Here is a 14,865-nt window from a genome sequence, read left to right on the forward strand (position 1 = left end):
GATTTATTTGGTGGTAAAACTATATGATATGTTTCTTTTTAGTTAAACGAATGTCTACATTTGCACGCCGGCCATCCGACGGACCAAATGCGCTGGTCGTGTTGGGCCCACTGGCAATGCAACCACAAAAGAGGACGGATGCCGCCTCTGTGCCCAACCTAAATAGACAGAGTCCCGACAAAAAGGACATCCATTTGCGGTTGCACGTTAGAGTTAGCCTTGGATGCTCTATCAACGAGCCGAGAGAGTTTCTGCATCATCCATGCCCGGATTACATGCATCCAGCCATCCAGGCAAAAAGATAGGTTTGTATACAGCCATCTTATGGTTTATTTTCCCTAACCATTTTATGGTTTATTTTCCAAGCAACTAGTTTATTTTTAGTTTTTATTTTAGACTTTACATGTGCACCTGTTGCACAACCTGGAAAACATTCGAATATGAGCCTTAGAAGTAGTAAAAAAGGGTAAAAATATCAGGATTTTTTTAATAAAGACCAATAAAAGAAACGGTAAAAAAAGGTTTGTATACAACCATTTTATGCTTTATTCAGGCAACTAGTTTATTTTTTATTTTAGACTTTACATGTGCACCTGTTGCACAACCTGCAAAACATTCAAATATGAGCCTTAGAAGTAGTAAAAAAGGGAAAAACATTACATGTGCAGCTGTTGCACAACCTGCAAAATATTCAAATATGAGCCTTAGAAGTAGTAAAAAAAGGAAAAACCAATAGGGAAATAGAAATATTATAAAACAATAATAGAAATGGCTAAAAAAAGACTAACATCGCACCGTACTTCTACCCCCCCTTTATTTCCTTCGCCTTTTATTTTATCCTTTTGGTATTAATTTATCCCTTTTTCAAAAAAAAAAAATTCAAATTCTGTATTTTCTTCATGATTTCATAAAAAAATCATGGTTTTTAAATTTTGTTCACAATTCAAAATTTGTTCAGCCTACATTACATAAATGTTAAATATATATTTTAAATTTGTTTGGCATATATCACAAAAATGCTCACTATGTATTTCAAATTTTCCAGTGGATAATACAAAAATGTTCAATGTATATTTTAAAAAATTGTTCATCTTTTTTGGAATTTCGAATTTTTTGTTCAACTTTTCAATAATTGTTCACTTTTGAAAAGTTTGTTCGAATTTAAAAAATTGTTCACGGTTTCAAATAGTTTTGGCGTTTTTATTCAGAATTTTATATATTTTGTTCTCAATTTACGAGAATTATTCAAAAAAAAATTGAAAGTTGTCCGGTACTTTAAATTCTCCTGCTGCTTGTGAACCAGTACATCTTATCAGATTGACTTGCTGGGTTGTAGAATTACTTGGCGGGATGTCACCGGTTTGATCTCTCTCGTTGGCGCGGTGTATTTTTGGTGAATTTTTTACGCGCTCGGTCTCCTGACCTCTAAATGGGCCGGCCCATCTGTATCTACCTTCAGCGAAAGCTCCTTTACTTGACGCTAGCGAGCGTCAGACAGGAGCTCTCGCAATAATCCTACACATACGAGGGTTTTACGCGTCTGTTACACATACGAGGGTATACCAGGCATGCCATGGCCCAGGTACGTACCATGGCGGTGCCACGGTGCAAAGTTTCAGTCAATTATGAAACACGCCGGTTGACTAATTAACTCGTCTAGGCTAAAGACAGGATCTAAGTAATAATAGTATTACAGAAAATTTACCACTACTCTCTTTGCAAAATAATTAGCGTTTAGGTTCGCACTTCAGCCGAGATTGATTATGTTCTTTCGAAATGATTGTTTTAACATGTACTCCAATCGTCGAAAAAGCTTGTCTCTCAAATGGATGTATCTAGCATCAAGTTAGTGCTAGATACATCCATTTGAGAAACAAGTCTAAAACAACATTTTTTGAATGGAGGGAGTAAGATTGTTAACGATAATCAGTCGCCATGGAATAATACGACCCGCGACCTTCTCTCCGGTCATCAAAATAATCCTATACGACCTGGGCCGTACGCACCCAATCTGGAGACCCACCTCCCCCACTTGACACCTGTCAAAACGAATCTCAAAGCGCACCATCGTTTCCAACTTGCAGCCCACTCCGATTCCCACGTTCTCGTCTCTTTACATCTCGTCGGCGACGGCACAGATCCGGATCGAGGAGCATACGCAGCAGTCAGCAGCCTCTCCACCGGATCCTCTCTGCCCGTAGCTGGCTCCTCCACACCGACGGGAACGGGGACAAGCAGTTGTGCGATGCTCGAGCTGGGACGCCGACGAGGATTGGAGCACCACGAGAAAGGGATTTGCCACCAGCCTCAAAGAGCATATCTGTGGCTGGATGTGGTGACTAGATAGGGCGAGGACGCGAGCTGGGCATCGAGGAGCGTCGCCGTTTCCGGCGAGCTTCGCCGTTGCCGGCGATGATGGCGTCGACGAGCGCATCGGCAGCGATGTGGCGAGAGATTCGGCAAAGGGATACGATGGGAAGAAGGCTGCTGCTTTGAGATTTGGTTTTGCCAGCTGTCACATTTAGAAGTGGGTCTCGGATGCTGGAATTTTGCTAGTAGGCCTTTGGCCCAAAGCCCAACTAAAATTCTGAAATTCTCTTGGCCCATTCATGCACACATGTGAGTGGAGTGAGTGAGGCTAAAGTTTAGTCCACCCCGGAAGTTGAGAGAGAGTGGCACCTCTTTATAAGGTGAGCTTTTCTACCACTTGTATGAGCATGAGAAGAGGAGACCTACACGCGCGCTCCTCCTCCTCGCTCGCCGCGCCGCGCCGCGGGTTGCGGGATTGAGCCGAGCCGAGGACAGAGCTATGCACGTTGTCTATATTTTTGCTGCATGAGAAAATTAATGAGTCATTAATTAATAATTAACGGACGCGTTAATTACTGAACCGTTTCCGATTCTTTTGGATCGTGACGACTCGGACATGGGGTTTACTCCCACGACCTACCCGGCCGCCGCCGCTTCGTATGGTTTCTCACCACCGTTCCAGATCATTGCACCGCCAAGCAAGTCTTCTCCATCCCTCCTTTCGGCGTGCACCGCGAGAAGGGACAGCAGGCCTCCGGAACCCCGCCTCTCGTGATCCTGTATGGGAGAGGGGCGATCACGTTTTCGGGGAGCGCACTCGCGCGACTGCTGGCAGCGATGACTTCGCGAACGACGACTTCTTCCCCGACCTCGGCAACCTCGTCCTCGACGACATGGGCGACAACGTCAACGCCGGCGGTGCTGCACCCGCTGCATCGTATGTGATTCTATCCTTCCTGTTCGAGATCATGGTAGAATTCATGCTTCTAGTATGTGCCCTAGATGTGATATGTTCAGCTATGCTAGTTCGCATGATTAGTTTAATCTCTGCTGCTGTGGTCATGATTTATCTTCTGTTTATTCAGATTAAATCTCGTAGTAATTTGCTTATATTTCCAACAATCCAAAAACCTGATTATAGGCAGTTTACTCCGAGTGGTTTTGCTGCGCATCTGAAGCCGCCTGCCTTTAAGGGGGCGCAATATAAGAGGTGGCGCACGAGAGCAGTCTACTGGTTTCAGACCATGGGCTGCTATGATGCCACCAAGGGCAAGCCTGAGGGCGATCTTAATCCAGCACGGCTGGAAGCTTTTGAGAAGATCGATACCCTCTTTAAAGGCGCTCTTCTGAGTGTTCTTGATGACTCCAGTGGATTCGTATATGTCGTTTGACAACGGCAAGGACATGTGGGCTGCGCTCAAGGCCAAGTTTGGTGCCTCGGACGCCGGCAGCGAGTTGTACGTCATGGAGCAATTCTATGACTACAAGATGACTGATGAGCGCCTTGTTGTACAGCAGGCTCATGATATACAGTCGCTCGCAAAAAAACTTGAGTACTTCAAGTGTGTGTTGCCGGACAAATTTGTTGCCGGAGGCATCATTGCCAAGCTTCCACCTTCGTGGAATAATTTTGCTACTTCCCTGAAACACAAGAGACAGGAGTTTTCCGTTGCGGATCTCATTGGTACTCTTGATGTTGAAGAGAAGGCAGAGCAAAGAACACACGTGCTCGAGTTGCTGAGGGAGGTTCTAGTGCCCACATGGTACAGAAGAAGAACTCCCAGCCCAACAAGTTCAAAAATAATAAGAACAAAACTCAGGGCAAAGGCAAGTTTGATACAAAGAACAAGCCATCACATTCTATCAACTTCAAGAAGAATTCTCATAAGAAGGGGAAGGGACTTTGCCATGTCTGCGGTGATCCTAATCACTGGGCTCCAAAGTGTCCTAACCGCTTTGAGGAGCGCGAACATGAGAAGAGCGGCAAGTCCGCTAATGTTGTCATCGGTGATACTGATATGAAGGAATCACGGTACGATATTTTTCCTACCATCCTTTCAGTATTTCAATCCCCTGATTGGTTAATTGACACCGGTGTCAATGTACATGTTTGTGCTGACGCCTCCATGTTTTCTTCTTACCAGGCAACAGGGACTTCACCCGTGCTGATGGGGAACGGGTCACATGCCATCGTTCAAGGTCTTGGTACGGTCGATCTGAAGTTTACTTCGGGGAAGACTGTGCGTCTGAAGAACGTTCATTATGTGCCGTCCATCAATAAAAATCTTGTTAGCGGTTCCCGTTTATGTCGAGATGGTTTTAAGTTGGTTTTTGAATCCAATAAAGTTGTAATTTCTAAGTGTGGACAATTTGTTGGAAAAGGCTATGAGTGCGGAGGCTTGTTCCGCCTATCTTTGTCAGATATTTGCACTAAAGTTATTAATAATGTTTGCCACAATAATGAGTCTGATATTTGGCATTCACGACTCTATCATATTAACTTTGGTTGCATGACGCGGTTAGCCAATATGAATTTAATTCCGAAAATCTCTACTGTTAAAGGCTCCAAGTGCCAAGTATGTGTGCAAGCTAAGCAACCTCGCAAGTCCCATAAGACTGCAGAGGCAAGAGACTTGGCGCGACTTGACCTTATACATTCTGATCTTTGTGAGATGAATGACGTGTTGACAAAAGGTGAAAAGAGATACTTCATGACATTGATTGATGACTCCACTAGATATTGTTATGTGTATCTTCTGAAATCAAAAGATGAGGCTTTGACTTTCTTTAAAAACTATAAAGCTGAGGCAGAGAACCAACTTGATCGAAAAATTAAATGGCTTAAGTCCGATCGTGGTGGAGAGTATTTTTCCAATGAATTTGATCTGTTTTGTGCGGAACATGGTATAATCCATGAGAGGACGCCTCCCTACTCACCCAGTCAAATGGGGTAGCCGAAAGAAAGAACCGAACTCTAACTGATATGGTTAACACCATGTTAGACACTTCAGGTCTATCCAAGGAATGGTGGGGGGAGACGCTAATGACTGCGTGTCATGTCCTAAACCAAGTTCCCACAAAGCATAAGACCATGACTCCATTTGAGAAATGGGAAAGGAAAAGGTTGAAACTCTCTTGCCTACGTACTTGGGGTTGTTTGGCGAAAGTCAATATACCAATTCCCAAGAAGCGCAAGCTTGGACCAAAAAACGTGGATTGTGTTCTTCTGGGCTATGCTTTTCATAGCATCGGCTATAGATTTTTGATAATAAAATCTGAGGTATCCGACATGCATGTTGGTACGATTATGGAATTAAATGATGCAACTTTCTTTGAGGACATATTTCCTATGAAGGATATGTCGAGTTCATCAAATCAGGAGATACCTACTCCATCTAGTGAGGAATTCACTGTAATTCCCGAACCCACCATTGCGATGGAACACGTTGAGAATCCTGTTGAGGGTAACAATGGAACTCCTATGAGGAGTAAGAGACAGAGGACTGCAAAGTCTTTTGGTGATGATTTCATTGTGTACCTCGTGGATGACACACCCAGGACTATTTCAGAAGCCTATGCATCTCCTGATGCTGACTACTGGAAGGAAGCTGTACGTAGCGAGATGGATTCCATCTTAGCTAACGGTACCTGAGAGATCACTGACCGTCCTTATGGGTGCAAGCCTGTAGGATGTAAGTGGGTGTTCAAGAAGAAGCTTAGACCCGATGGTACGATTGAAAAGTACAAGGCACGGCTTGTGGCCAAGGGTTATACCCAGAAAGAAGGTGAAGACTTCTTTAATACTTACTCACCCGTGGCTAGACTGACCACAATTCGGGTGCTACTATCATTGGCTACCTCACATGGTCTTCTCGTTCATCAAATGGACGTTAAGACAGCTTTCCTCAATGGAGAGTTGAAGGAGGAAATTTACATGGATCAGCCAGATGGTTTTGTAGTACCTGGTCAAGAAGGAAAGGTGTGCAAGTTATTAAAGTCTTTATATGGCCTTAAACAAGCTCCTAAGGAGTGGCATGAGAAGTTCGAAAGAACATTAACTGCTGCCGGTTTTGTAGTAAACGATGGTGACAAGTGTGTGTACTATCGCTATGGTGGGGGCGAAGGAGTTATTCTTTGTCTGTATGTCGACGGCATATTGATCTTTGGAACCAAACTTGATTTAATCAAGGAGGTTAAGGATTTCTTATCTCACTATTTTGAGATGAAGGATCTAGGAGTAGCTGATGTTATCTTAAACATCAAGCTGCTGAGAGATGAGAATGGTGGGATCACACTGCTTCAGTCTCATTATGTGGAAAAGGTGGGTATAGCGACTGCACACCTTCTCCAACTCCATATGATGCTAGTGTGTTGCTTCGAAAGAATCGACGGATTGCTAGAGATCAACTGAGGTATTCTCAGACTATTGGCTCGCTTATGTATTTGGCGAGTGCCACGAGGCCTGACATCTCTTTTGCTGTGAGCAAGCTGAGTCGGTTTGTGTCAAAACCGGGAGATGATCATTGGCATGCGCTTGAGAGAGTTATGCGCTATTTGAAAGGCACCGCGAGCTATGGGATTCACTACACCGGGTATCCAAGGGTATTGGAGGGTTATAGTGACTCAAACTGGATATCTGATGCTGATGAGATTAAGGCCACAAGTGGTTATGTTTTTACACTTGCTGGTGGCGTTGTTTCCTGGAAGTCTTGCAAGCAGACCATCTTAACGAGGTCAACTATGGAAGCAGAACTCACAGCATTAGACACTGCCACTGTTGAAGCAGAGTGGCTTCGTGAACTCTTGATGGACTTACCTATGGTTGAAAAACCAATACCCCCTATCCTGATGAACTGTGATAATCAAACTGTGATCGTCAAGATAAACAGTTCTAAGGACAATATGAAGTCCTCAAGGCATGTGAAGAGGAGACTAAAATCTATCAGAAAATTGAGGAACTCTGGAGTTATTACGTTGGATTATATCCAAACGTCGAAAAACTTGGCAGATCCCTTCACAAAGGGTCTATCATGTAATGTGATAGATAATGCATCGATGGAGATGGGTTTGAGACCCACCGCATGAGTTGTCCATAGTGGTAAACACCTCTATGTGATCGGAGATCCCGTGAAGTAAAAGTGGGAGGCAAGCTGTTGGTCAGCTGGGAGGAGAGTATCCCTATATTAATTATCCCACTCTGTGAAGATGCAATACTCTCCTGATCTGCATGGCATGTTGATACTTATCTTAATGTGTTCCAAGTGGCTTATTCGGGTACGCAGAGATGTTGTCCTGCAGAACATCTTCTGAGGAACACACCTATATGAATTTGACTATTAACGTCGCAGTCTGTGAGAATTGGGTGTTCTCTAATAAATTCATGAAAGGCCCTGGAGTATGACGTATACGCTCCACCCGCGGGGAAGCCTTGCGGTAGCCCAGTATCGGTCAAGAATTTGTGTGAAACTAGTTTCACAGAAAACTTGTAGTTCAAGGCATAGTCCACCATTCAAGTTGTGATCTAGTGTAGCATAAATTTCTAAGTGAAAGTTCAACTTCACAGTCTCCACTAAGCATCGATATATAAAACAATGTTTTGAAACTAAATGATAAGATGTGCCAATGAGACTTTGTGGGGGATTGTTGGAATTTTGCTAGTAGGTCTTTGGCCCAAAGCCCAACTAAAATTCTGAAATTCTCTTGGCCCATTCATGCACACATGTGAGTGGAGTGAGTGAGGCTAAAGTTTAGTCCCACCCCGGAAGTTGAGAGAGAGTTGCACCTTTTTATAAGGTGAGCTCTTCTACCACTTGTATGAGCATGAGAAGAGGAGACCTACACGCGCGCTCCTCCTCCTCGCTCGCCTCGCCACGCCACGCCTCGCCACGGCGCGACGCGACGCGACGCGGGATTGAGCCGAGCCGAGGACAGAGCTATGCACATTGTCTACATTTTTGCTGCATGGGAAAATCAATGAGTCATTAATTAATAATTAACGGACGCATTAATTACTGAACCGTTTCCGATTCTTTTGAATCGTGACGACTCGGACGTGGGGTTTACTCCCACGACCTACCTAGCCGCCGCCGCTTCGTATGGTTTCTCATCACCGTTCCAGATCATTGCGCCGCCAAGCAAGTCTTCTCCATCCCTCCTTCCGGCATGCACCGCGAGAAGGGACAACAGGCCTCCGGAACCCCGCCTCTCGTGATCCTGTATGGGAGAGGGGCGATCAGGTTTTTGGGGAGCGCACTCGCGCGACTGCTGGCAGCGACGACTTCGCGAACGACGACTTCTTCCCCGACCTCGGCAACCTCGTCCTCGACGACATGGGCGACAACGTCAACGCCGGCGGTGCTGCACCCGCTGCACCGTATGTGATTCTATCCTTCCTGTTCGAGATCGTGGTAGAATTTATGCTTCTAGTATGTGCCCTAGATGTGATATGTTCATCTGCTATGCTAGTTCGCATGATTAGTTTAATCTCTGCTGCTGTGGTCATGATTTATCTTCTGTTTATTCGGATTAAATCTCGTAGTAATTTGCTCATATTTCCAAGTGCATACGACCCAGGTCGTACATGATTATTTTCCATCTATGACTACTACAACCATTTTGGTTACATAAATCCAGCTATCCAGACAAAAAAGATAGGTTTGTATACAACCATTTTATGGGTTATTTTCCCTAGACAACAGTCGGAAGCCGGACATATGTCACATTGACACGTACAACGTACACATGCATTCTACCAAATCCAAATCTGAACAGCAAACGCTAGACAGTGGATACACTCATACACACTGGCAAACACACACAAAGGAGGGAGAAAGTTGCCTGTCACTCCCCGTAGAAGACGTCCTGGAAGCACTGCAGGTACTCGGGCTCCAGCGCGAACAGCACGGCGATGCCGTCGTCCCTGTCGGCGCCGCGCTGCGTCACGTACGCCGTGCCGCTGCCGAACATCTGCGCCGGCGCCACGAACCGCGGCGCGCCCCACCCGAAGTCGGCGTCGTACATGGGCATCCCCAGCCAGCTCACCACCCACAGGTCCGACTCCGGCATCAGCTGCCCGCGCGCCGCCTGGCTGCCCTTCTCCGACTCCACCTCCAGGTAGTCGATCACCGACCGCGTGTACGCGTCGTCGACATGGTCCACCGCCTTCCGGATCATGTCCGCCACGTACCCCAGCGGCTGCGACAGCACGTCGCCCACCTTCACGCTGACGAGGTCGCGCACGATGGCGTTGCCGAAGAACTGGCGCGGGAGCTGCGGGCGCAGCCGGTGCCGGATGTTGGCCGGCACGCGGAGGCGCGTGTCGGAGCCCGGGGCGAGCCCGCGCGCCACGCACATGCACCGCCAGAGGTGCGCCGTCACGGCGCCGTAGGTGGACACGCCGGGCGCGCACCGGGACTTGAGGTCGGTGAGGAGCTTTGGGGAGATGGAGTAGACGCGGGTGACGAAGGGCCGTGGGGCGCCGTTGAGGTACGCCGGCGAGTACACGGGATGGTCGAATTCGGGGTGCGGCGGTGACCGCGCGCGGAGGAGCGTCCGGTCATGGAATGGCAGCGACGGGCAAGCGTCGGAGAGGGCGAGGCCCCGCGCGAGCCCCGTCCATGTCTGGATGAAGTGGAACGCGCCCATGCCGTCCATGGTCACGTGGTGGATGCCCGTGCCCAGCACCACGCCGCCGCACTTGAGGAACGTCACCTGCCATGCACAAACAATCCACACATTAGTACACTTCAAATTCAACAAGCTATCAATAATGGGGACGGTATGTCGTATTTGAATTGCTCCTTTTACAAAAATCGCTTGTTTGCAGGTAAAAGCTACTCCCTCTGTAAACTAATATAATAACGTTTAGATCATTATTTTAATGATCTAAATGCTTTTATATTTCTTTACGAAGGGAGTATTTGATAGCTCGGTGCTTTTTAGTTATATGAGGAGGAGAATGTTTTTTTAACCATGGTTTTAAGTACTTTGATGAGTTTAAGATAAAAAATACAACAATTTTCACAAATTGTGGTGCCTATAATACCATGTTTGTTAGGCCAATATTTGCCAAGAAGTTCTCTTTATTCTAAAACAATTGAGAAAAAGCCGTGATTTTTAGAAACAGAATTATTCAGTGCCCATACATTAGAATATCAAGATTTTAGATTACTTGGTTTTAAAAAAACCATGCTTCCAAACTAGGTCTAAGTATCTAAGTTTGTTCAATGGGTTGGTGTGCAGGTTTGCAGCCACCTGGGTCTTACTAGCTAGTGGGTAGCACTATAATCACCAATGGATTTGGGCCTAACACCTTCGCCCAAACCCTAGGGGCCTCTGTCCTGTCTCTGCCCCTAGTGGGTAGCACCATATATGAAGTGGCAGGCTAGACAGATAGAGTTATCACCACATATGAAGTGGTGTGCAAGCCGGCCAAGGTTTGAGCCTCACTTCTGCTATTTATTAAATTTGGTCACTAGTTCTTCCTATGATCAAGTTGTATTTTTAGCCTCCTCCTAGCATGTAAAAGGTGTTTGGGTTTTTATTGTGAGGCATAATGAGGGGGTTTTTCCCCTTATTCTGTTAGGGACTGTTGTTGGACCATTTAGCCATGCAAGGATGATTTGATTTTTAAGAAAAGAAAAGAAAAGTACATATTGGCTCTGCATAGGGTCTTTGCTTCAACGGCTAAAACAAGGAGCCCTTATGACGCCATCTACTCACTTGCAACGAGCCGCCAATACTATAATAGTGTCAAAAACATCTTATATAAAGTTACAGAGGGAGTACAAGATAAGTGTTGAGAATCTTCGATCATGACTCTACCACTTCCTAGGATTAACTCTTTTCTTATCCAAGTTGTAGCATGTCAAACATGTCTGTGTTTGGATTATGAGGTATACCTAAGGGTTTTCTTCCCATATTCTAATGGGGGGCTGCCGCCGACCTATGGTAGACATTTTGGCTAGGTAGGCCATATATGAACTATTTGCAACAATATCATCTTGTTGCGACACGGCGGTGTAGTCTAAAACCAACCAGATAAGTATTGAGAATCATTGATCATGACTTGAAAGTGATGTCATTACTTATCCAATAATGTAAGCAGCAAGCAAGCCTTCATGTTACTTGGAAATTTGCCAAAAAAAGATGTACTCAGAAGAAGTTAGAGCAAGGAAGCCGTGTCAGGCCCACAACCACGAGTACCAACGGCGCAGTCACGATCACATCCACGCAACTAGATTGTTGATTGAGATGTTTGTTATCCTGGGGATGAGTCATACGTAGGCACCCCACGAATATGATACTACAACTATGCTTCTTCACATTATTAGTCAATAAAATAATGCATTTGTTTTGTTTTGTTTTGTTTTGAGGTTGAGATTAGCTACATAGCTTGCCACGACATGCCACACATGGTGCTAATCTCGATTCTTTGTGTCGCCGTCATTGCTCCTCTCTCACCAGAGCCAAGCCAAATTTGTTGTAGTAGACAGTTGGAAATTATCGTACTTAGGCCCCACAAAAACAACCCACTAGAACAACAACCGTCGCCAATGAAGAAATCAACAAATATAACAGTTTCATCGATTAACCATAGTATCTATAACATCATCTTTTCGGCATTATTTAAAAAGGATGTCTTGAGTTTCTTTCCCTAAGGCCATCAAGAAAAACTACAATTTTCAAAAATGGAAGTATTCATTGCCCATCCATTGGAATATCAAGGTTCCAGACTACTATCATTTTAAAAATTGTGCCGTGAAATCATCTAATTAGCTAAGTTTGCTCAGTGGGCTGTTCCCCAATCTGTATTTGCTTGGGTTTTACTTTATGCGTTCGGTTCATTAGTCCCCGTTGTATTTTGGGTGAAACTCTGACATTAAATTTGAGTAGCAAAATGTAAGTGATATGTCAGAAAAAAAAATATGTTGTTGGATTCATAGTCGAAATAAGTTTCCAATGAGATACTATTTTTGCTACATATAACTTAAATTTTATCTAAACAAATATGGTCATGATTTTGCTCCAGATACAATAGAGACAAATATACCCGGTTAGATGAAGTGGTGGCTAGTGGATAGCACCATATATGAGGTGTGGGATAGCCAGCCAAGGTTTGAGCCTCATCTCTATGTATTAGATAAGTGTTGAGAATCATCGATTATGTCCCTAGTTCTTCCTAGGATTAACTCCTTTCTTATCAATCTCGTGGCGTGTCAAACATCTCTGGGTTTTGATTATGATGTATACGTAAGGTTTTTTTTTCCACATATTCTAGTGGGGGCGGCCGACCTATGTTAGAATCTTTGGCAACGTAGGCCGGATATGAAACTCTTTGCAATTATATCATCTTGTTGCCATGCGGCGGTGTATACTCTAAAAACAAGCAGACAAGTGTTGAGAATCATCTAGCATGACTTGAAAGCGATGCCATTACTTAATTGTCCAGTAATGGAAGCATCAAGTAGGCCCTTGTGTTGCTTACAAATTTGCCAAAAATAATAATAATGCTGTCCTCAGAAGAAGTTAGAGCGAGGAAACCGTGTCCGGCCCACAACCACGGATATCAACGGCGCCGTCACGATCACGTCCACGCAACAATCCTAAAAAAATAAAAATAAAAAATCCATGCAACTTGATTCCCGATCGAGATGTTTGTTATACTGGGGATGAGTCATACGTAGGCACCCCACCAATATTGATACTACGACTATGCTTTCTTCACACTATTTGACAATAAAATAATGCATTTGTTTGTTTTGAGTTTTGAGATTGGCTACCTAGCTTGCCACGCATCCCACACATGGTGCTAATCTCGATTCTTTGAGAATGGCTATGTGCCTATGTACATGTCAAACTTTGCTAGCTCTCTTTTATCTATTCATTCATGAGGAGCGATATGCGTCATCGCGGAGGGATCGCAAGAAAAAGAGACAAGAGACTGACCATGACACAATAATTTTGTGGATGGTACGTCGATCTCAATGTTGTTCTTCCATTCATATTTTATCCATATACGTTTGGTGTTTATCGATAAGGATATGCCGTCCCTTGCCAATCTCTATCTATCTGTAGAAGGGTCGATTACCCCAATGATGTGACATTTCCGAAGGCAACATGGGAAGAAAATTAAGCTGGCTGCCGATCGTGCAAATCCATTATTGGTCAGGTTTTCCACATCATTATGTGGACGGAATTTGCACTTGTCCAACTCCGTCCAAACCGATCGATCAATCCAAGAGAGGTATAGCTAGAAGATTCCTACCTCATTATGCTACAAGATATCCAGAGGACGTCATATTTTTAGCCATGAAAAATCGAACGTTTTTCATGGCAAATTGTGTTCATCGAGGATGACAAATCCGTCTCGGTTCATTTTTTGCCAAAAAATTGTTGTGCTTGCAAAGTAAATTTGGCATCCTTGTCAATATAAATTACTACTACTATAAAACATTCGATTTTCATAAAAACAAGACCAAGACGGCAGAAGTAAAGACAGACGATGAAATAGTTTGGCGTGAGAGACAAAGTTGAACCTGGAACATGGCCATGAGGCACGGCGGGTCGCCAGAGGGCACGAAGGGCACGAACATGCGCCTGATCTCCGGCGAGGGCTCGTAGCCGCTGCCGAAGAGGTCCTCCCCGGCGACGTCCGGCGCCCTGGCGACGACGAAGAGCGCGCCCTCGCCGTTGCAGTCGATCTGCAGCCGCCCGCCCTCGCCCTCTCGCCCGAGCCGGCCGGCCAGCGGGTAGAAGAGCACCAGCGCCCTGGCCAGCGCTGCCTTGAGCCGCTCCGGCGAGAAGAAGTCCAAGTTTTCGCCGTCGGGCGTCGGGGCCGGGGCCGGGTAGTAGTAGACGAGCGGCGTGTGCGTCTTGGGCACGGCGAGGTCGAGGTTGGAGAGCCACAGCGCCCGCCGCGGCGTCTCCTCGCTGGGCGCCACCAGCGTCGACTCCACCACCTCCACCTTCATCATCTCCCTCCTCTGTCTGTCCCTCTCAAACAAACTGTGTGCAGAATCTGTTTGCGTAATCTCGTCTGTGCGCGCGCTTTTGCTTGTGGAGGAGAGTGGAGCCGCGAGGCGGCCATGCTATATAGACGCGCGCGCTCTCGATCGTGTGACACCCGGCCCGGGTACGTGCATAACCACGCGGCCGGTCGGTGACATGCATGCACGGCATGGGACGCTGATGGGACCTACGTACGGGGCCCTTTTTCTTTTCGTTGTGATGATGAATAATCCACACCACAACATCTTGTAGTGGCAGTGAACAGGTGCACGTCGTCGTTATTTAGCAGTGCACTAATTGTAGACGGGGCGACAAGGCCGGCTGAGCCAGAGGGACCGGCCGGAACATATGTCTACGTGCAAATGGCTCGACCAATCGAGGAGCTACACGGACCATTGACGTAGCATGCCATTCAAGTCTCGTGTGCATGTGATGCGTGGCGCAGCTTGGGCCTGCCGTGTACTCCGAGGCGTCGTGGAACCCTAACAACGGCTTTCGGGGAAAACCCTATTGGACGCTCGCTACGTCCAGTTGTCCAGGCTTCGC

At 45.9% G+C, this 14,865-nt stretch overlaps 1 protein-coding gene across 1 annotated transcript; it reads right to left on the reverse strand.

The window, feature by feature from the left end:
- Positions 1–8,908: 8,908 nt before the first annotated feature.
- Positions 8,909–14,389, reverse strand: LOC123149687 (putrescine hydroxycinnamoyltransferase 1). The gene is made up of 2 exons (XM_044569395.1): positions 13,848–14,389; positions 8,909–10,020 (listed from the first exon to the last, which is right to left on the reverse strand). The coding sequence occupies exons 1-2, from the start codon at positions 14,283–14,285 to the stop codon at positions 9,151–9,153; spliced, it is 1,308 nt and encodes a 435-aa protein (XP_044425330.1). The 5' UTR covers positions 14,286–14,389; the 3' UTR covers positions 8,909–9,150.
- Positions 14,390–14,865: the final 476 nt, after the last annotated feature.

This window comes from Triticum aestivum, chromosome 7A (assembly GCF_018294505.1).
Source record: "Triticum aestivum cultivar Chinese Spring chromosome 7A, IWGSC CS RefSeq v2.1, whole genome shotgun sequence".
NCBI lineage: Eukaryota > Viridiplantae > Streptophyta > Magnoliopsida > Poales > Poaceae > Triticum > Triticum aestivum.

Bases quoted from the DNA above. Each gene is read 5' to 3' on its own strand.
- LOC123149687 (XM_044569395.1), bottom strand. From the start codon at position 14,285: ATGATGAAGGTGGAGGTGGTGGAGTCGACGCTGGTGGCGCCCAGCGAG. The intron at 10,021-13,847 runs GTTCAACTTTGT...TGTGCATGGCAG, and splicing joins GCCTCATGGCCATGTTCCAG to GTGACGTTCCTCAAGTGCGG.